This window comes from Nasonia vitripennis, chromosome 1 (genome assembly GCF_009193385.2).
Source record: "Nasonia vitripennis strain AsymCx chromosome 1, Nvit_psr_1.1, whole genome shotgun sequence".
In the NCBI taxonomy this organism is placed as follows: Eukaryota; Metazoa; Arthropoda; class Insecta; order Hymenoptera; family Pteromalidae; genus Nasonia; species Nasonia vitripennis.
Window position 1 is genome coordinate 22,304,293 of NC_045757.1, and position 22,964 is coordinate 22,327,256.

Genomic DNA, 22,964 nt, shown 5'->3' on the forward strand with positions numbered 1-22,964 from the left:
ACCGCGTGCAACGGCACGCTCGCGAAATCGAATGAAACTCGCTTTCCCGCGCGTCTGTGTAGACCGAGGTGGAGAATGTCGGCCGGCATGAGTACGATACTATTGCGAACTTTCTAGGCCAGCCGACATCCCGGAGATCCTCTGGTTCGAGGAGGAGACCGAGCTGATCCGCAGCTGCGGCGCACTGTCCTCGGCGCTGGGCCTCCAGAAGAGCTTCAGCACGTCGGACGTGTCGCAGCTCCCGAGTCCCGAGGGGGCTGCCTGTGGCGCTCCCCGGCTGCGCTCGGCCGTCTCGTCGCACGGCCTCGACCTGGCGCACCGGAACGGACTGCTGCTCGAGCAGGCCCGGCTCGACCACGCCTCGAGGTCCTGCAGCACCTGGGTGGCCGTCGGTGACGTAGCCAGCACCTCCCAGCTGCCCAGCCCTCACGGCGGGGCCAGTCTGCCCCTGCACGCGAACCTGGTCTCGCACTCGCCCATCGTCCCCTTCACCGCGGCAGACCTCGTCAGGTCCGTCAACAAGAAGGTCCGCCAGAACTACATTCGTCGCAGGTAACAATCATTTTCTTTTTATCGTCTTTTTTCTTTAATAACACTACCGATACGCGAGTTCCGTTTGGACAACTTTCTCTTTGCCTGCATACTTAGGTGAAATCCTGATGACTCGGTACCTTATTATAACGATAAAACAATCTACCGCAGCTTTTTTCGTAATCATGCATCTGATGAATCTAAAAGTTTTGTATGCATCTTTGACAGAAACGTATTTGAACGCATGCCTGTAAGAAGTATTTTATGAAGAAGACTGAGCTTGAAAATGAATTGATTGAATTTTAAACTCATCATTTTCGAGTAAAGCTGCGGTGACTAAATCGTATCGTCCAAGTGGATAGTGTATGGAGTGAATAGATTTTACACGGAGAGCGAAAAGGGGATTTTCAATTTTTTCTATAAAATGTTCCCCAGGTTGCTGACGACGTACCGAGCCCTCGAGAGACTATCCCAGAGCGAGTTCAACCTGGACAGGCTGGAGGCAGCGGCGTCGGCCGCGCAGACGAATCCAGGCGCCACGCTGACGGTGCCGGGAGCATCGCTGCCCGGGAGTGGCGCCGCGGCCGCGGCCGCCGCCGCCGCCGCCGCTGTCGGGCTCATACCCGGACGCAAGTCGAACCACGACCACGCGCTCACGGTCAAGGACGTCGAGCGCGAGCGCGGCAAGCAGCTCTCCAAGTACGAGCGCAACATGATGATCTTCAACTGGCTGCACACCCTCGACGACAGCGTCGACGAGGCGCTGCAGTAGAGGCCGCCGTTCGATCCGTTTTCGCGCGACATATATATATATATATATATATATATATATATATATATATATATATCGTATAATTACGATACGGCCATCTGCTCTGCTGTTGTGAAGAATTTTCTTGACCATCGCCTCCGATGCGAGGCGCGCGAAACTGCCTTCTCGACAAGGATACGCAGCAGAGAGAATCGTTATATTTTTCAAGCTGCAGCCATACCCGCGTATACGTTATACCTACTATATTCACACTTCTCAGTGTATGTACGCTAGTTCTTTTGTCAAGGGAATGGTTTTATAATCGATACATCGCTCAAATGAAAGATTAACGGTGCCTAGAAATGCAAGTTACGCAAAACGGAAACTATATTTTAACAGACTCTATAAGATGTATGATGAAATGCGTATGCTATAATCATTAAATTACTCCAAGAATTTCAGTCGTTGTCAAGAAAATTCTTTAACAGTCGCTCAGCGCACTGAGAGAAAAACCGCGAATAGGAAACATTAAGTTTCAAAAATGGTAAATTTTCTTTTTTTTAGAAATTCCCATTTTGCGGAATATAGGAGCTGTACAAAATTCGTTTTCCAATGCATCTAAAAAATTGCCATTCCAGATTGTAGAAAATACCACAACAGCAGAGTAAGGATTTCCATACTTGGTTGTAATTAGTCCAAAAAAGGAAAGGAAAAGTCGGGACAAATCTGGAGTGAAAATTTAGAGATTTTTCACACCCTATATAGGATAGCAACTGTTACTATTCAAATTTTTTCTCAAAGCTACGTGGTATTTTTAATATTTTGAGACTCGTCTATTACGGAAAACTAGTAATAATATATCCCACTTTATTTATCGTAAGAATTATCATGGTTTTTCTCTCGCGGTGTGCGATACCTATACGAATGTCATTGATCTCCGCATTTTCAGCTCTCGAAAGATTCGAGAATTCGATTTTTGCGAGTCTTGCACAAGAGTGCATTTTCAGCATATGAAAGTTTTTGCTCCTTGTCTCCGCATCGCGGGTATGCTCTTAGCTGCAGCTTTAAAAGGAAGTCTGTTACGCGTTATACGCATCAAATGCATTTATCGAGTTGCGTAAAGAATTATGCCATGGGTACACTATTGTTGACAATGTGTCCCTCGCGATATAAAAACAGATGATATTATTATTAGCGTGAGCAAATCAGTTCACAAAATAATACATTGTGCAACAAGTGACCGAAGTCGTGGAGTATTTCTGTGCGTATGGGTTTACCGCCCCAGCAAAACGAATGATCGACTTTTGTCTCGCGTTGCACGAAGAATTTTACTCTCGATTTAATTGAGTAGCCACTTTGTTGACTTGAAAAGTGGATCTCACGCATCCGTTATTAATACAAACAAAATTTAAAGTTGTACATTTTTTTAATTTTTAAAAATTTGTAATATGGAGAAATAAGGCTCTTTACAATGACATATGCAGGAGTAAACTATACTGTATGAGGGAATAATAAACTGCTCATCTAGTCTTACCTTTTAATTAAATAAAGTGGCTGTTACCGACAAGTCGTGAATAAATATTGAGTATAAAATGTGAAGCGACGTTTTCTAAGAGCGATTAACGGCACCAACATATACTGATTAATACGTTATTTGAAATACTGGCCATTTTTGCCAAATTTTATTACTCATAAAGCTCATAAAGCCATAAAAAATATATTTTGAAAACGATAAGTCCAGATTTTCATTTGAAACGATGCACTGGTCGATCGTCCAGTTAGAAATCAATTATGAACGATCATACTCGATCTTATTATTATCCACTTAATTTTATATTTTAAAGTTTTAGTGTTTCAAAATATCTATTCATCATTTTTAATGAATTATAGGAACAAATTTTACGGCAAAATTAAAGTTAAAATTTTACTTCAATGGATATACAATATGATATACATATACAGGTATATAATAAAGTGATGATTATGGTACAACTTTAATGGCGTTTTGTAAAATGATTTCCAACAAAAGACGTGTTTTAAAATAATAGTATAGTTCAAGTAACATTTTTTCCATTCGAGCTATATATATGATTTAATTATTATCTGTATATAGAAAGTATCAATCCATAATTATATATGATTAAAAATGAAGTATTATTACGAAGCCCCTTAAAACGTTTTAATATGATCATTTATTTAAAACTATATTATGTTCTCGATCATCCAAATGTATATTTTTTTTCAATTGACGCTTATATTAAAACAGGCATGATTATGAGAAATCAAATTTTTTGACCGCGCTTATGAAGGAGAGCTTAAGAATTTTCCATAACTTATAACACTGCAAAAAAAAAGAGATTATTTCTCAGCATATACGGTTGACGTCTTATCTGCGCCCATGCTGCACAATTACATATTATTAATATCATCCTTACACATTCAACTTCATAGGTAATTGAGAATACTTTGTCGCTCCGTAGCGCAGTTCACATTCTTCAACAAAAACCACCACAATTCAACAATTTTCTCGGTAATTAATTCGCAATGTGTTGGGGATTAGTTTCTGTGAGCTGTGCGGCTTTGAGAGGAAAATTTGAACTGCGCTACTCTTAGTATACATGTATATGTATGTACATACGTTCGTTAAGCAGTGGTTTAATTATTATTTTTGAAGATATATTTCAAAACCTATAAGTATCATAGTTGGAAATATGAATTCTTCTTCTCTGTGATAAACTGCACATTTAAAAAAAATCGTATAATAATTATTAATAATTGTTTAAACAGTAAAACATCAATATTTTATTTTAAAAATGTATAATATAATTGTGAAATAAAAATATGAAAAAAAATTACACAAGTTGATGATTCACTGCAAGCAACAGTCGATATTAAATTAGTATTATTGTTTGCTCGTATAATCATACAAAAATTGATGTTTTTCTGCTGTAAATGTATATAGGCCTGTAAATTCAAGAACAAATTACTTTCATCTAGTTTTTTTATCCAACTGTTATTTTCATTATTCCTAAGCCAAAATTGCACATTTACGATTCACTCATTAACATCAAAGCTCAATTAAAGAAACGATTCATCTATCTATTCATCTGAGTATGTTATTAACATTCATTCCATCATATATATATATATATATATATATTACTTTTCATATTTATTTACTCTAATAATAATAAATTCATAGTAAAAAGGCACAGTTTACATGTACAATATAGTGCATAACAGATTCTGGTTTTGGTTTCCTTAATTTAGTTGCACTATGACATACTTACCATATGTTTTTTTTACATATTCATTAATAACTTATTTTGATTACTTATTATATAAAATACCTTTAATATAAATATATTACTCAAAGGAAAAACAGATCACAGTTGGAGTGTTTTAAAAGTGTTCTGCATAAATTGTAATTTATCTTATATTTGTGATATTTTTATCAGAGAAAAACGTTATCCTTCAATATAATATATACCTATATAATATCCCTTTATTTATATTCCATCCATATATTGTTTTGGAATATTCATGTACATACATATATAAATAATCATCATTAAGCTTAGTGGTTTGCCAAAAAGTGATTTTATAAGTTATAGATTCAATTAATTTGACCGAGCCTAAAATCCTGCAAAGGCTTCCTGCGTGAATGTTAAATAAATATAATGATAGATATATATTATGAAGAAAAAATGCTACACGTATGGAATAACATATAGTATATTTTATCCTTATAATGCGTGTTCCTATCAGAGCCTTACATGTAAATCATAAATATATAAGTAAACATTTTAATTGCTGTAATTGTATTTACTTCTTTTCATCCTATCTGATTAATTACGCAATATAAATAAGTAGATTGAAAAAGTCCTCCTCACTTTATTATATTATTCTCTTACCAGTTTATAATATTCAAATATATTTAATACGTTTTTCATTCTTTATATCGCAAGATGTCATATATTATTTATTTGAAGGAGCATATCACAGCGCCCATACCAAGCCGATTTTCCTCAATTTTTTTGAATACCAACAAACTGTAATTCAACGTTGTTATGCTGCAAGTAATTTAGATGCCTAAGCATTGTTTTTAGATTCTAGCTACAGTTTTACACACAAGTACCTTTTTGTTTCGTTTTTATTTTATTGTCTAAATATGCAATACTTTTGACTTTTCAATTTTCAATTTTCATTGCCTGCTTTTGCTTTTTATTAAGTATTTCTAATTTCTAATTTCTATTAATAAAAAATTTGTTTGCGGTGAAACGTCTAGTTTCCTCCCGCGTTCCGCGTCCGGGAATATAAGGTCGGTTCGTTTCGTCTTTAGAACTTATAGTTCGATTTCAAGCGCGCGATTATGATTTGTTAAATGAGGACGATTTTACAATTATTAACAACACTTTCTCTCTGCGTTTTCTTCGGGCTTGAGACCGACAATAGGCCGCATTAAAAGTGTGCACGGGAAATAGTACTGGACAAGGTAGATCATTCCGGGTGGAGGCTTAGATGTAGACTGAGATCGAAGCAGCTTCATCCTCGGCTGCACGCCAAGTAGTTTTTGGGAGGTTGAGGGAAAGAGAGAGAGAGAGAGAGAGAGAGAGAGAGAGAGAGAGAGAGAGAGAGAAAGCGGGGTAAGGACCCAGATGTGCCGCAGGCAGAGGGCTCGGGTGCTGAGGTCCTAAGGATTACCTAGTGCGCTTGGGAAAATCCCTGCGCACGTTTTATGACGGGTGGCAAAAAGGATCGTAGAGGGGGTAAAAGTGCGTCTCTCGGATTCGTGCGGAAAAACATCGAGGAAAGATTGTCAGTTATATTAGAAACTAGATTTTATTCTTTTATTTTGAATATTCGCGCTTCTAGTATGGCGGACGGTATATATTTACGTAAAACGTAACAATATATTAACGTAACAGCGGTATAACTGAAAGCAGCACCGAGCTCTGCCGGTAGGTGTGCTACTGTTGCTTGGACTTGGGCGAGACGCGACGCGACTACGCGAGTATCAGCGTCCACCTTTCTATCTTGCATTACTTAAGTATATCGTGGCGCAGAGTCGGCGTAGCGAGCAGCAGCGAGTTCTACACTCTATACACGGGATTGAGGATTCGGTAAGCGGTAACAGTACTTAGTTCAGTGTCAGTGTGTGCCAGTGCCAGAGAAGTTATAGCCGCCTGCCGCATCGCATCATCAAGCACGCTGCTGGCATCATGGCGGACGCAGCGGCTAGGCAGCTGCAATACGAATACAAAGCGGTAAATAAGTTCTTATCACGTATTTCTATTGACTGAACATTTTAATAGTCGATATTCATTCACCGGATCACACGTATAGCTTACCTTCGATTCCTAACTATAATCGCGAGACGTGTAAACATTAAGACGTTGAGGCTCGCTTAGGTTATGTTCTAGTTGTACAAGCAACAACGTTATTCTTCATCTCTGTCAATAATGGCAAAATCATTCTCAATGCATCATTATGCTTCCAGAATTCTAATCTTGTATTACAAGCTGATGTGAGACTCATCGAGAGACGAAGCAGAGATGAAGCTACAGGAGAAGTTATGTCCCTGGTGGGCAAGCTCGATGGCACGCGAATGGGCGATCGTGCTCAACGATCAAAACCCGGAAAGGCCGAAGAGAGAAAAGTCAAGTAAGTAAAACATCATCGTTTTTTTCCACTATTATCAGACACACGAGGCTAATTTGTATTTAAGTTGCTTACATGCACAGCGGTTGATTTTTGTGTATTCATAACTTTGCAGGCGACAAAAACGTGATGAAGCACAGTATGAGTTTACTCATAACAAGGGTGCCACCGTCCTCTCCGATGGTGTGGATGAGATGGTTGGCATCGTATACAGACCTAAAACACAAGAGACTCGGCAGACGTATGAAGTCTTGTTAAGTTTCATACAAGAGGCTATTGACCATCAACCTCGCGATATACTTTGTGGTACTGCAGATGAAGTATTAGCTGTTTTAAAGAATGACAAATTAAAAGAGAAGGAGAAGAAAAAGGAAACTGAACTTTTACTTGGAAGTTTAGCCGATGAACGATTTGCTCTATTGGTCAATTTAGGGAAAAAAATAACGGATTTTGGTACAGATGAGAAAACAACTACAGGCGAGGAAAATATTGATGAGACATATGGCATTAATGTCCAATTCGAGGAGAGCAGTGAGGAGGATGATGAAGATGTGTATGGAGAAGTTAGAGAAAATGAAGATGAAGGGGACGAAGGAGTCGAAGCTAATGAAGATAGAGCCATTCATGCTGAAAATGTAAGTTCTTCTATTTTTATGTAAAGCAAATTATTACCATTGCTTACTAAAAGTAAAATAAAACAATGAATCCTTGCAAACAGATTTTCCATCTTACATTATACATGATTTCATAGATTTTATTAATTTCATTCTATAATAAAGCATATTAAAATAATAAAGCTATTTATTAAATCTTTTGAATCAACTTGATTAATTAGAAATGTATTGACAAGTATAAAACAACTTATTTCATTTTGATATTGATATTTTTAATTATTTTGAATTTACAGTTAGGCAAAGCAGAAGAAACGAAAAAGGAAAAACCCTTACATCCAAGAGACATCGATGCTTATTGGCTTCAGAGACAGTTGAAAGCTATCTATAATGATGCAATTGTCTCCCATGGAAAAGCTAAAGATGTACTTGAGGTTTTAAAGACCTCAGTCGACTGTGAAAACCAATTAGTTTTATTACTAGGCTACGACTGCTTTGACTTCATCAAGATGCTTAAAAAATACAGACATATGAGTGAGTAAACAAACCTTAATTGTATGCTACTATCACACATTACATTTGTCATAGTTAACTAATACCTATTGATTATTTTTCAGTTGCATACTGTACAATGTTGGCATCTTCTCAGTCGAACAGTGAACGTCAAAAAATTCGCAAGAAAATGTCTGAAGATCCAGCACTTTCAAAAATCCTTTACCAATTGGAAACTGGTAAAGGTGATGAAGGTGAGGAGACCATTGAGGCAAGAGAGCAGCGTCATAGGCGCGAAGAAATCGAAGATGCTGGTGGTCCTGGAGGATTAGTTCCAGGAACACGAAACGTAATTGACTTAGAGGACATTGCCTTTGCGCAAGGAAGTCACTTCATGCCTAATAAACGTTGTCACTTACCTGATGGAAGTTTTAGAAAACAACGTAAAGGGTAAGATTTATATTAAGTGAAATGAAATCATAAATTAAATATTTTATATTTTTTTTAAATTTTCAAAAATGATGCTTGATTTTAGATACGAAGAAGTGCATGTACCAGCATTGAAACCAAAACCGTTTGCTGAAAATGAAAAACTTGTTTCCATAAACGACTTGCCGAAATTTGCCCAGCCTGCATTCGAGGGTTTCAAGACCCTTAACAGAATTCAAAGTCGTTTGTACAAGTGCGCTTTGGACGAAGATGAAAATTTATTATTATGTGCTCCAACAGGTGCCGGTAAAACTAATGTCGCTTTGTTATGTATGATGCGTGAGATAGGCAAGCACATAAATGCTGACGGCACTATAAACGCCGACGACTTTAAAATTATATACATTGCACCAATGCGTTCTCTCGTACAGGAAATGGTTGGTAATTTTGGCAAAAGATTAGCCTCATACAACCTGACAGTGTCAGAGTTAACAGGCGATCATCAATTAACCAGAGAACAAATCTCCTCTACACAGGTAGGCTAAGCAAACATGACAATTTATACATTACAATATTACATGGCCATGACATTCTTATTATAGTACACAAAATCTAATGAATCTGATTTTGATTTCAGATTATAGTATGTACCCCGGAAAAATGGGATGTCATTACGAGAAAAGGAGGAGAAAAGACCTTTACCTCACTCGTAAGACTTATCATTGTTGATGAAATTCATTTGCTTCACGACGAACGTGGTCCCGTTCTTGAATCGTTGGTAGCAAGAACTTTAAGAAACATTGAGACGACTCAAGAAGATGTCAGACTAGTAGGTCTGTCAGCTACACTTCCGAATTACGAAGATGTCGCCGCATTCTTACGCGTCAAACCAGCGACTGGACTTTATTATTTCGACAATAGTTTTAGGTAAGTAATTTCAATACTTTTAGCTTATCTCCTTAGTTCTTTTGTTTAAATATTTAATGATGATATCTCTTGCATTTAGGCCTGTGTCATTAGAGCAGCAATACATCGGTGTTACGGAAAAGAAGGCTCTAAAACGTTTTCAGGTTATGAATGAAGTCGTCTATGAAAAGACAATGGAGCATGCGGGTAAAAATCAAGTGCTTATATTCGTGCATTCGAGGAAGGAAACCGGTAAAACCGCTCGTGCAATCAGGGATATGTGCCTGGAGAAAGATAGTCTTGGACAGTTTCTCAGAGAAGGCTCGGCATCCATGGAAGTTTTGAGAACTGAAGCCGAACAAGTTAAGAACATGGAGTTAAAAGATCTGTTGCCTTATGGTTTCGCAATCCATCACGCCGGAATGACAAGAGTCGATCGTACCTTGGTAGAGGATCTCTTTGCCGATAGGCATATCCAAGTTCTGGTATCTACTGCAACTCTTGCATGGGGTGTAAATTTGCCAGCGCACACTGTCATTATTAAAGGTACCCAAGTTTATAATCCAGAAAAAGGACGTTGGGTGGAATTAGGAGCTCTGGATGTGTTGCAAATGCTGGGTCGTGCTGGACGTCCGCAATATGACACCAAAGGAGAAGGTATTTAAATTTTCATGATTTCGACATTGTTTGCAAATTAACGTTTATTACTTTTATTTATTTAATTTTTAATAAATTTCTTTTTTTCAGGTATACTCATTACGAACCACAGTGAACTCCAGTATTACCTGTCCCTTTTGAATCAGCAACTCCCCATCGAATCTCAGCTAGTCAGCAAGATGCCCGATATGATGAATGCAGAAATAGTACTTGGTACAATTCAGAATGTTCGCGATGCAGTAACGTGGCTCGGTTACACATACCTCTACATCAGAATGCTTCGTTGTCCTACTCTTTACGGTATCAGCCACGACAAAATACGCGATGATCCTTTGCTAGAGTTGCACCGTGCAGATTTAGTGCACTCTGCTGCCATGGCTCTGGACCGCAGCGGTCTTATCAAATACGATCGCAAATCTGGTAACTTCCAAGCTACCGAGCTTGGTAGAATTGCTTCTCATTACTACTGTACTCATGAGACTATATCTACCTACAATCAACTATTGAAGAGGACACTCAGTGAGATCGAACTATTCCGTGTATTCTCGTTGTCAAGCGAGTTCAAAAATATTAATGTTAGAGATGAAGAGAAATTAGAATTGCACAAACTAATGGAACGCGTTCCGATTCCAATTAAGGAGAATATGGAGGAGCCTAGCGCGAAGGTGAATGTACTGCTTCAAGCTTACATATCTCAAGTAAGATTTCATCACTATCTAAAATTATTACTTAATAATTGAAAATGTGTGACTGAAAATGTTTTCGTCATTTTATTTCAGCTAAAACTTGAAGGTTTTGCCCTCATGTCTGACATGGTTTATGTCACTCAATCTGCTTCCCGTTTGATGCGCGCAATTTTCGAGATTGTATTGTTCCGGGGCTGGGCTCAATTGGCAGACAAATGCCTCTCGCTTTGTAAAATGATTGATCGTCGTATGTGGCAATCTATGTCGCCGCTGCGACAGTTTCGCAAAATGCCCGAAGAAATAGTCAAGAAGATTGAAAAGAAAAACTTTCCATGGGAGAGGTTGTACGATCTTGGACCGAATGAAATTGGTGAACTTATACGTGTGCCCAAACTTGGAAAGACTGTCCATAAATACATTCACCAATTTCCGAAACTGGATCTTTCCACACACATTCAGCCGATTACGAGATCAACATTGCGCGTTGAATTAACGATTACACCTGACTTCATGTGGGACGACAAAGTTCATGGTGCATCGGAAGCCTTTTGGATTCTTGTGGAAGATGTCGATTCTGAAGTGATTTTGCATCACGAATTCTTCTTGCTCAAGGTAAAATTTATTTTGAAATCTCATTGTACCACAATTTATTATAATTCTTTATTTACATCTAAAATTTTTTTTTACAGTCTAAATATGCCGGAGACGAACACTTGATAAAATTTTTTGTTCCCATTTTCGAACCATTACCCCCGCACTACTTCTTGCGGGTAGTATCCGATCGATGGATCGGCGCTGAAACACAATTGCCGGTAAGTTTCCGGCATTTGATACTCCCGGAGAAGAATCTTCCTCCAACAGAATTATTGGATTTACAACCATTGCCAATCACGGCTTTGAGAAACTCCGTTTTCGAGAATTTGTACGTGGAGAAGTTTCCGCAGTTTAACCCTATCCAGACTCAGGTATGTCACAAATATTTGATAATATTTGTTTGAATATTTACTTAAATTATAAAGTTTCATCCTTATTTAATCAGGTCTTCAACGCCGTGTATAATTCCGATGATAACGTGTTCGTTGGTGCACCAAGTGGCTCCGGAAAAACTACAATCGCCGAATTCGCCGTTCTGCGATTGATCTCTCAAAATCCGGATGGAAGATGCGTTTATATGGTGTCAAAAGAAGCGCTTGCTGAAATTATATACAGCGACTGGGCGTATAAATTTAAAAGTCTTGGGAAAAAAGTCGTGCTTTTGACTGGCGAGACTGGTACAGATCTGAAGCTTTTGGCCAAAGCACAGATCATCATTACAACCGCCGATAAATGGGACGTCCTTTCACGAAGATGGAAGCAGAGAAAGAATGTACAAAACATTCAATTGTTCATCATAGATGAACTACAACTCATAGGCGGCGAGGAGGGACCAGTTTTAGAAGTAGCTTGCTCCAGAGCTAGGTAAATATACATTTTATTTTTTGCACATTTCTTAAAATAATCGATGAATTTTGCTAAATAACTAGTAAAGACTTTTTTATTATTTATTGTAATTGATTAGTTAGATTTTGATAAGTTTGTTGCTGATAAATGAAACGTTTTTCCAAACAGGTACATTTCGTCTCAATTGGATAAGCCAACCAGGATTGTTGCCTTATCGGCATCACTGGCCGATGCCAAAGATGTTGCGCAGTGGCTGGGTGCTCCTGCAGCTGCTACTTTCAATTTCCAAACATCTGTGCGCCCTATACCTCTTGAACTTCACGTTCAGGGTATCAATATTACTCACAACGCATCGCGTTTAGCTGCCATGGCAAAACCAGTGTACAATGCGATCTTGCGGCATGCACTGAGAAAGCCCGCCATCATCTTTGTACCAACACGAAAACAGGCAAGATTGACGGCATTTGAGATCTTGACCTTTACAGCAGCAGAAGGAAAGCCGACGCAATTTTTCCACGCCGAAGAATCGGACATCAAACCATTTTTAGACAGAATGTCTGATAAGACCTTGAAAGAAACTTTGGCTCAAGGAGTCGCTTATTTGCACGAAGGTTTGTCAGCAAACGATAGAAGACTTGTAGAACAGTTATTCGATAGTGGGGCAATACAAATCGCTGTTTGCACTCGGGATCTCTGTTGGAGTCTCTCAATCTATGCTTACCTTGTGGTAGTCATGGACACCCAATGTTACAATGGTAAAACGCACGCCTACGAGGACTATCCCGTGACGGATGTCTTGCAAATGGTGTCACGAGCAAACAGACCACAAGAAGATGACGATTCTAAATGCGTACTCCTTTGCCAGAGCTCAAAGAAAGACTTTTTCAAAAAGTTTTTGATGGAACCGTTGCCGGTGGAAAGTCATTTAGATCATCGTTTACATGACCATTTTAATGCCGAAGTGGTCACAAAGACCATTGAAAATAAACAGGATGCCGTAGATTATCTTACGTGGACTCTACTCTACAGACGACTCACCCAAAATCCAAATTACTATGGACTGCAGGGTGTCACTCACAGGCATTTATCTGACCATCTTTCAGAACTTGTCGAGAGCACTCTGAGTGACTTGGAACAAGCCAAATGCGTAACTGTAGAAGATGAAATGGACGTCACGCCATTGAATCTCGGAATGATTGCAGCATACTATTACATCAATTACGCAACCGTTGAAATGTTCGACGCGTCCCTTAATGCGAAAACTAAGATTAGAGGATTAATAGAAATCATATCAGCTGCGGCTGAGTATGAGGCGATACCAGTTCGCCAAAAGGAAGAAAATCTCCTGAGAAGCTTAGCAAGCAGATTGCCGCATGCTCCACAAGCACAAAGAATGGCTGATCCCCACATCAAAGCTCAGCTTTTATTACAAGCACATTTATCCAGAATACAGCTAGGACCTGAGCTACAACACGATACGGAGTTAGTGCTGAATAAATCGATCAGGCTGATACAGGCCTCTGTCGATGTCCTGAGTTCTGCAGGTGCGTAATTTTGTTAAAATACAATGTTTAATATACAAGCAATTATTTAAAAAATCAATTCTCTTGAGCAAATTAAGCATCTGTTACAAGTATTAAATGTATTTAAGAGTTTGATAATCGTATCTGTTAACTAAACTAAACAGCGGATAAATTTTTAACGTTTCTAATGTAATAATAATTTATAAATCTTTATTTTGTATTTTCAGGTTGGCTTGCACCTGCGGTAGCTGCTATGGAATTGGCTCAAATGGTCACACAGGCGATGTGGTCAAAGGATTCATATCTCAAACAATTGCCTCATTTCACGCCCGAAATAATAAAACGTTGCACAGACAAAGGTGTAGAAACCGTTTTCGACGTCATGGAGCTGGAGGATGATGTACGCAACCGGCTTTTGCAACTAACTGAGCAGCAAATGACGGATGTTGCTAAATTTTGTAATCGTTATCCTAACATCGAGATGGCATTCGATGTTCAGGACAAAGATAGAATCCGACTTGGAGATACCGTTAATGTCGTTGTTCAATTAGAACGCGAGGATGAGGTTACAGGGCCTGTGGTAGCACCTCTTTTCCCACAGAAAAGAGAAGAAGGATGGTGGGTGGTTATTGGTGACCCCAAGGCCAATCAGCTCTTGTCGATCAAGAGGTTAACATTACAACAGAAAGCTACCGTGAAACTTGACTTTTTGGCACCAGCTCCTGGGCAACATCACTATACGCTTTACTTCATGAGTGATGCATATTTGGGATGTGATCAAGAATATAAATTCTCTATCAACGTTGGAGAGTATATGTCGGATGCCAGCTCTGGATCCGAGTCGGACTAAAAAAGGGCGGTAATGGAACTTGTAAATATTTGACATTGTAAATATAGTTTTTTGCATTTTACACTTATACTAAATAAAGAAATTCTGTGAAGTATTCGCAATTATAGAAACAAGTTTTTTTAATTTTAAAATAGGTCAAAGGTACTCTAGATATTCATTTTATGTTATCTTTTCCGTACATATACACAATAAATTATTAAACTGAACAAATCATTATTACTATTATTTATTTCATTTACCAGATTAAAATCAGTATAAAAGTAAATGATATGTATACATACATTTAAACCGTAACACTTATAAATAATTGCATTTGATGCATGTATCCTGTAATAAAATAAGCCCATAAACGAATTTTCAAAATTACGTTTACACTTTAGTTTTTTAAGTAAAAATTTGTTAACTTGAAAATGAGCCATTGATTATGATTATAAAGTATTTGTATTATAGAATGAGACTTATGCAATTTTATAACTAAATCACAACAACACCTATATTTTCTTAAAAATTTATTCGATATATTTATAAGAATTTTGTCTGGTTTAATCATAAACTTTGTAGACTCATTCTGAATACATGCTCGAAAAAAGCTTGGTTCACTGCTTTGAGATAATCATTTATTATATTTAGAAAAGAAATAGCTCGTAGTAAGTTTCGTAATAATTTATTTATGAAATGAACTCGAAACCTGCGAGAAAATATCACAATCCTACAAACTAAAATATTGCTGTGTTCATAGATCATTCTTAAGGCAATTTCAAAAATTATCAATTGAATTGCATCCTTTAAATAAGGTTTTATCATTTAGTAAACACTAAAAGATTTGCTTATTTCTAATATTCACGTATCCAGTCATCAAATTTACAAATAAATTTGGAGGCCTTGACCTCTAATGCGCCATACGAACTGTATCACAAATTATTTTACTGACATTCGAAGCAATTCTCATAAATCAACATTTTTCGAAGTCTAAATTGTTCAAAAAATTAAAAACACCTCAAAAATAATCAAAAACTTGAATAATTGTCGTTAAATATTTTAAATTTATACGCTAGGTTGTAGCGCACTTACGTCATTTTTTTCTATAAAATGTGTATCTTACATTACATTATATATTAAAAGAGCTAGCTTATCAGTCATAAATTAACAATCTTGATATAGTCAGAGCCTCATTGCGTTCGATGGGAATTCGTGCTGTGTGAAGATGTTTCGACACGACGTCGTTTGCACAAATTAGGTGAAATTGGATCAGTCAAAGCTCGCTTTTTAACTACAGGAAGTGGCACGTATTTTCTTATAGGTTTTGCTTTGAAAACTGTCTCCTGGCGCATTTTCAAGATCTCTTCCTCTTCTTTGCGTCTTTGTTCTTCTAACAACTATACATACACAATTTAGAAAAAGTTTTTATACAGAATAATGATTAAAAAATTCAATACACGGTAAAGAAGATACCTTATTTTTATACTCTTCCATTTCTATTTCCTTTTGTTTTCGTATTTCCTCTTTTTGCTGTTTGATCATCGCCCTTACAGCCGTTTGAAGCTTCGGAGATCGGGGACATCTGGATAGCTTTAGTGTAGGACACTGACTGCCATTGCGAATAGGGGACCTCTTCATCTAAAAATTAATTATTTTATATCATCTCTTCTATTTATACAGTTTAAAAAAAAGGCGATGGCGAATTTACCAAGCACTTGTCCGAGGACTCAGAATTTGTTGTTTGCTTATTAATGCTGATTAATTTCTTCGATGAACTGCTCGATGGTACGACTTTTCTAAAGGGTCCAATTCTAAATCCCGTTGGGCTTTTACTTTTAGGCGATTTCTATAAAAAGAAAGTCATTGACGTTTTAATACATAAGAAGACACATGCGCTTATATGGAAGTACAGCTGATGAATATTCTGAGAAGGTGAACTTACCATGCGTTTCTTTGTACTTTGGGCCGACATTTTCAATTTACCGGAGCTTCCGATTTTCTTCGAATGTCCGCCATCAGCGTCAGTAACTTTTTTTGTTGTTTTGTAAATTTTGGGACTTTTTTGCTTAGGAGAAGTCTGCGAAAAGACAAACGTTTTCATATTATTTCAAAATCCCAGTATAGAGTAGACATGTGTTCAGCTTTTATGAAATTGTTAATAATACCGATTTCCGTTTCTTGACTTTGTTTATTTGCTTTTTTATTTCATCAGTGTGAGAACTAGAGCTACTACTTTCGGCTGTAAACTCTTCAGACATCTCCATGATTCCCATTTTACCGAAGGTTCTGCAAGAAATATACACGATAAACAGCTACTCGCAAAAACAATGATTCTGCCACATTTCACTTACGCTGCAACTCCAGTAGTGCTAAGACGATCGTTTTCAAGCGACAACTTTCTGCCTGGAAGAAGATGAAAAAGCAAGCGATGATTTGTATTGTTCGAGACTATATGTGACCGAAATTATCACGATTGTTCGACGAGTAAGAATGAAATCACATCAACAATCGCGCGTAAGTACACGAAGCCACGCTCGACGCAAAACTATAGGCATCAATGCGGAAACGTCGCTCTCTGTGGGTTTCACACTTGCGCGAGGATTTATTTTGATCGTGAGCAAAGGCCATTACGTAACAGCGCGACTCAGTTCGAAAGACGTTCAAACGTTACAGAATCTCGCGATCGAAAATCCTGACGATGCTCAATTCCCGCAAACTCGAGTGCAATAATCAACTCACCGAAAGTCAGCACGGCCGCGAGCTTGACCTTGGGATGCGCGAATAAAATCGGCGACTCGTCGAGCTGCAGGTAGCTGTTGTCGAGCAAGCTGCTCTCGAGTCCCGAGCGCAGATGTCGGCCCTGAAAGTTCGAGCTCGAGCAGCCGTTGAGCGGTGTCGAGGTCGAGCGTCCGCACTGGTACTTCCAAAGAGCGCGCGCTCCGTGGTTCGCGACGCCGGTGTGAAGGGAAATTGGCGTGAGCGAGTTTTTTATGTCCGGCGATTCCATTGTCATCGGCGGGAATTTGCTCGGGCGGACCATCTAAGGCGGGTCTCGAGACACGACACTGATCGCGCACACACTCGCTACACGAGAATTGGAAGTATAATTGTTGTTGTCAGCGTAGGCACGAACGGCCAAAAGTTTGCATGTAATCTCGTCGAAAAACGGTGGTGGATGTCAACACTTGTATTTCACGCGGCGTATATTTACTTCGTACTTCCGAATGACCTGCGCGCGCCGCAATCTGAGCTAAACTGTTCGGTCCTTCCATCATCTACAGACTTCGCAGTGTCGGTTTCAGCGTTACCGGAATGCTGTACACATATGATAGTGCGCGTCATTGTATGTGAGCGCACTCTGCGAAGCCGCGATGTGGACGATCGAATACGGAAAGGAGCTGTGATAGTGAGAGGCAATTTTCGTTCAACGAATTTTTATTCCAATAATTTATAAGGTGGTTTGATTAAAAAATTTGTGGCCATGAGGGATATTTATTGCAAGGACGGTGATGCAGGCGCCGATGTTTCTGCTTCACCTAAAATAAAAAATTGCAGTTATGCGATGTTTGAGTTTTTCGAAAATGAAGTCTGTACTTACGTTTCAATTGCGGATAATAATTGGCAGCTGCTTTGAACATAGCGACGAGTGAGTCCAGGACTTCTTGTCCACTGGGAATTATTTCACTCGGCGGAGCCACGAACCCGTACATTTGTCCAGCTTTTGTCCGGCCGCGCAGCTCGTAGCAGTAAACGAAAGGAACTTTGAAGTTCGCTTTTACCCAGTCTATCGAGCCACCACTGGCTGGGCCTACGGAAAATATTTTATTCTAGGCTCAAGTGTTTGGATGCATTGCTACTTTGTCGATTTAATATTTGCATAAATGATAATTGCACGTACCCCCGAGAATTTCAGCAATATTTCCGATAGGGAATCGGGATCCGTATCTTTTCGAAAGTCCGTCGATGGCTTCAAGGCCTACTATATACTAAAAACAGACAATACGACATTTTATCTGTGAATTCTTAATAAATATATTGTATGTACCCGATTACCTGTTGGTCATAGTTATCCAAATGAGCACTTGTATGGCCGTAAGGAAACATAAGCTTTTCAATGTAGGTGTGAAAGCTTATGTATGCAAAAAGTTTATCAGAGATGGAAGTTATGTATTCCGAGATAGTTTTGGACTCGATTTCCGAGAAAGCACCAGGTCCGGCGAAAACTTCAGCGCATCCGTCGTGACCACTTCCAGGACCTGACAGAAAACCTCTAGTATAATAATGTTGGGGAAATGATATTTCATTCGTGATTAAAAATATTTGCCTCCCCAGTGGAATCCCCAATTTCGATTGAGATCGGCACCGTGGCATATGCGTTGCTCGCAGAATTCTTGGTTCCAACACTGATTTGCGGCATAAGGCGTTCTCGTTTTGCGCCATAATCTGACTAATCCATTTGTAGGCTTTAATAGCAAACAAATGATTACCCTTATAATTTCAACCTTCAGGTATGTACACAGAAATCTTTAAATTGCATAGAAGCTTACGTCGGAGTGGGTGAAAACGTAGCCGTCCGGATTGAAGCACGGAAAGATGTACCAGTCGAACGATTGTGCAAGCTGACGAACGTCCTGATCGTTACTGGTCAGTAATTCGTTTATCAAGAACGTTGCTGTGCTATGCGACAGCCATTCCCGTGCGTGAATTCCAGCCTCGATGAAAACGCCCGACTTACCCGGAGCAAAGGTGAGTTTTACTCCTTTGATCGGGCGGCCTTCAAAACTCTTTCCACCCACGATTATTTCCACGTTATTCGGATAAGCGAGAGCCAAGTTATCCAACCAGTTGTAGATTTCATCGAGCGTCTGGAACCGCGTGAATCCAAAGTTTTCCTAAAAGATTCATCAATAAATTATTGGTATCGATGCCTGGTCTGGTAAAAGTTAAAAATGTTATCCGAATCGACTTACTATATTTCTAGAACGTTTACCACGTCTGGTCGCATTGTTCAATAATTGCTGTACATCTTGTACTTGAACAGTATATGTCAATTCATGATCTTTCATTGTCGCCTTGAAAGTTTCTAGGTGTTTTTTTGGGACCATCAAGTCAACAGGCTTATCGATGCCTGCCGGATCCTTCCAAAATCCAATCTGTTAGACAAAATAATTTCATTAATATTTTGGTGATGTAACTCTCATATAGAAATCGCCTCTTTTACTTACACCATCCATGTCCCTGTCCAAGGAATACAAAACTTCGATATCTTCATCTTTCTTTGGCGTGATTCGAAATACCGATGCAGTACTCTCAGTGTAAACTTCGATAATGACAAATGAAAGAACCAATGCCGTGTACAGTTTATACGTTGACAACATTTTTACTGCCAAACGAGCAATGCAGTGTTATGAATGAATAAATTACGTATAGTATATCATCTAACAAATATAAATAAATTTGGCAGAATACTCGCAATACTTACTTGATGAGCTTTACTCGCCATATTCAAAATACAGAGTTCAAGGCAATAGTTACCAGAGCCAGGAAACGTCTACGTTGGTGCTTGAGATAGCGGGACCTTATATAAAAGAACGATGATCACTTAGAAAAGTATTTGCTAAAGTAATTTAATATAGTTAATCGTTACAATTCTTATCAGAATGCTCTTCTATTGAATTGCCGCACGCAACATCAGCCGAAGATAGTTTTTAACAGTTTGATCAAGTGTTTCATCCTCAGTCATCCTCCGATGAATGTACACAACTATTTTATCCGTAAAAATTTCCGCATTGTTTCACGCGAATTAAATGTGAGTACTGGCGGTTTGAATAACACACAGGTATAACTATTTTACCATTTTCTCTGATACCAACCTCTCTCGTTGGTAACGTCCAATTATAATAGGAGAAAAACAGACATTAAAGTAATTCTTCCGGAAGATCCAGTGACGAATGATTCTTATAAAACCAATACGAGAATTCTCAACTGACTGGATTTGAATTTCTAATAAAAGATTAAAACCACGCGTCTCATTGATAAATCTTTACAGCGCGTTTACTGCGGAAACAATGGAATAAGAAAAAAGAAAAAATACCTAAAAAGTCCCATTATATTTTATTAGTGCAACATTATTATTGTATCAATAATTGAAACGTCTTTTAATAGATACATTTTACCAAGTATGATTTTGTAAACAATTTTATAATATATAAATAAATATATATTAATTATTATAGCCGATATCAGTAAAATATATGTACACTAATGCAGAATTTATTTAATTTTCAAATCTAATAAACCACCGTATCTAAGGAGCACTACTAGACAAACAATGGATTACTGAAAAATTTGTAGCCTTTTGTAGTTCTCCATGAGTTATCTTGTAAGCTTTTTTTTGTTAACGGTAAATCATGGCAAGCGGTAGAGACGCTAATTAAGGAAAATTTTATAGTTTTGCTGTGTTCTACTGGTACTGATCAGTAGAATATAATATGGTTATTATGAAAATTGATTTCAAATCAATTAGGATAAAACTTCTAAATAATATAAAAAGAAACGTTCATTGTACAGCGTCAAACTTTGATATTGAACAACGAAACAGTCTACAAATTATTGCTTGAAATGCATGAGCTATTATTTCCATTTCTTTGAAACTATTAGGTGATCTACTGTGCTCTTACGTTCTGAAAGTATGAAAGAATGGCCAACCAAGTACAAATAGTTTAGGGAGTTATAGGTAGCAATCACTTCTTGTTTCTTAAGAAGCTAATCAAACTTGACCTATTGTACTTCATTCGTTTACAAAATAACATTTATAAAAACATTTTATTTTTCTACGACAGTTAAAAACATGTAGTTATAGTATAAAATAACGAATATATTTTATTAAATACATTAAAATTTTGAGATGTGAAATATACTAAAAAATTAGTAATTTGTATTTTTATCAATCATATTATAGAGAATATAATTCTAATTATATATACCTTTGAATTTACTTTTCCTACTGAACTGAACACTCTGCTGCATAATTTTTACATACTATTTATAATATATCTGTTTGTCACGATTTTAAAGAAATATAGCACTTATACTTAAAGTCGAGCAAGTTTTTATAATTTCAACACTGTATAATGTCTTCCGTTAAAGTTTTTTTTTTGACTTGTTAAATTGTATAGCATTCAACAATTATGTATGACAATAAGAGCGCCTTTGTATTGGTAAAATAAAATACTTTATATATTTTATTTACATTAAAAAAGCAGTATTAATCACACATAAGAAACGGCCAGAGATCAGTCCCCCCCCCGCCTCATCCCTATTGTATTTTGTTATTCTAAAATTAAAGAGAAACTTAAAGTCTGATTAGCATTGTCTTTCGGTAAAATAATACATTAAACTTAAAGGGATGTAACGAGCCGTTTTTTATCTAAAAGGTTTTCTGTAAAAAACAATAATCATTGAAAAACAGTTTTTTCATTATACGTGCACGAAAAAGGCCACTTTCCATGCATGTAAAATGAATGGAAAATCGAGTTTTTCTTGACAGCGGGAATGGCATACTTTTTCCTACCAAGGGAGTAGTTTTTTCCTCACTCTGCAGCCTATCCGATAAATGTGTGTCTATATAAGTATTTTCAAAATTTTCGAAATTTTTTTAATATTCAAAATTTTCAAAATTTTCGAAATATTCAAAATTTTCAAAATATTCAAAATTTTCGAAATATTCAAAATTTTCGAAATATTCAAAATTTTCGAAATATTCAAAATTTTCGAAATATTCAAAATTTTCGAAATATTCAAAATTTTCGAAATATTCAAAATTTTCGAAATTTTCGAAATATTCAAAATTTTCGAAATTTTCGAAATATTCAAAATTTTCAAAATTTTCGAAATATTCAAAATTGTTGAAATCTTCGAATTTTTTAAATTTTCAAAATTTTTGAAATTTTCAATATACTATTGTTTCACTTTGAAATGTCCTCGAATTTTTCATTCCTTTCATATGCATATTAAGTGGCCTATTCGTGCACTTATCATAAAAAGTACGGTGTGCAACAAGGGGGAAGTGGCTTTTTCCGACTCGGGTGATGTTTTGAGCGCGAGTGGGAGTCGAGGGCGCCTTAGGCTCTCGTGCTCAAAACATCACCCTCGATAGAAAAAGCCAATTTTCCCCCCTAGTTGCACAATATAGTATTATTCACGACTGACCTATAATAGCCGCTTTATTCTCTGAAAAGCGAGACTAATTCTCAAAAAATTCTCTTTTATTACCACAACCCCTTCCGTATTTCATCGTTCCCAAATTCACGAACACACTTTCATTGCATATCGTAGACAAGGGGTTGCGAATCCCTTGTGGCATTTTTTAGAGAAGCAAATAAATAAAGCTATCGAAAATGAACAAATCATACAAATAAGATTCTTTCTAAACTACGTAATACATAC

General features: G+C 37.5%; 4 protein-coding genes across 8 annotated transcripts in view; 2 read left to right on the plus strand and 2 right to left on the minus strand.

Moving 5' to 3' along the window:
- The window catches only part of LOC100678221, a 42,683-nt gene extending 37,582 nt beyond the window's left edge, over nt 1-5,101 (plus strand). For all 4 annotated transcript variants that reach the window (XM_032600214.1, XM_031924175.2, XM_003425366.5 and 1 more), the window contains 2 exons: nt 118-552; nt 967-5,101. In XM_032600214.1, coding sequence (XP_032456105.1) covers nt 118-552; nt 967-1,303 — 772 coding nt within the window. In that variant the 3' untranslated portion in view covers nt 1,304-5,101. The remainder of the gene's footprint in view (nt 1-117; nt 553-966) is intronic.
- Nucleotides 5,102-6,346: 1,245 nt separating this feature from the next.
- On the plus strand, nt 6,347-14,750 carry LOC100115700 (putative U5 small nuclear ribonucleoprotein 200 kDa helicase). Its single transcript, XM_001599248.6, has 14 exons — nt 6,347-6,549; nt 6,783-6,946; nt 7,059-7,578; nt 7,851-8,088; nt 8,172-8,496; nt 8,582-9,011; nt 9,113-9,402; nt 9,482-10,038; nt 10,129-10,736; nt 10,818-11,336; nt 11,414-11,689; nt 11,764-12,182; nt 12,333-13,708; nt 13,915-14,750. The coding sequence occupies exons 1-14, from the start codon at nt 6,505-6,507 to the stop codon at nt 14,535-14,537; spliced, it is 6,390 nt and encodes a 2,129-aa protein (XP_001599298.1). The 5' UTR covers nt 6,347-6,504; the 3' UTR covers nt 14,538-14,750.
- Nucleotides 14,751-15,185: 435 nt separating this feature from the next.
- LOC100678441 lies at nt 15,186-17,787 on the minus strand. The gene is made up of 7 exons (XM_003425368.5): nt 17,256-17,787; nt 16,868-16,919; nt 16,682-16,802; nt 16,459-16,593; nt 16,225-16,362; nt 15,990-16,154; nt 15,186-15,913 (listed from the first exon to the last, which is right to left on the minus strand). The coding sequence occupies exons 1-7, from the start codon at nt 17,554-17,556 to the stop codon at nt 15,707-15,709; spliced, it is 1,119 nt and encodes a 372-aa protein (XP_003425416.1). The 5' UTR covers nt 17,557-17,787; the 3' UTR covers nt 15,186-15,706.
- A 146-nt stretch (nt 17,788-17,933) lies between these two features.
- Nucleotides 17,934-21,595, minus strand: LOC100115741 (zinc carboxypeptidase). 2 transcript variants are annotated; one of them, XM_016987158.2, is made up of 10 exons: nt 21,503-21,595; nt 19,999-20,094; nt 19,742-19,899; nt 19,487-19,669; nt 19,064-19,408; nt 18,841-18,979; nt 18,570-18,772; nt 18,415-18,502; nt 18,115-18,324; nt 17,934-18,052 (listed from the first exon to the last, which is right to left on the minus strand). In XM_016987158.2, the coding sequence occupies exons 3-10, from the start codon at nt 19,892-19,894 to the stop codon at nt 18,009-18,011; spliced, it is 1,365 nt and encodes a 454-aa protein (XP_016842647.1). In that variant the 5' UTR covers nt 19,895-19,899; nt 19,999-20,094; nt 21,503-21,595; the 3' UTR covers nt 17,934-18,008. The 2 variants fall into 2 exon arrangements, with proteins under 2 accessions (XP_016842647.1, XP_008202378.1); XM_008204156.4 differs by lacking the exon at nt 21,503-21,595 and adding an exon at nt 20,164-20,560.
- Between the last annotated feature and the right edge of the window lie 1,369 nt (nt 21,596-22,964).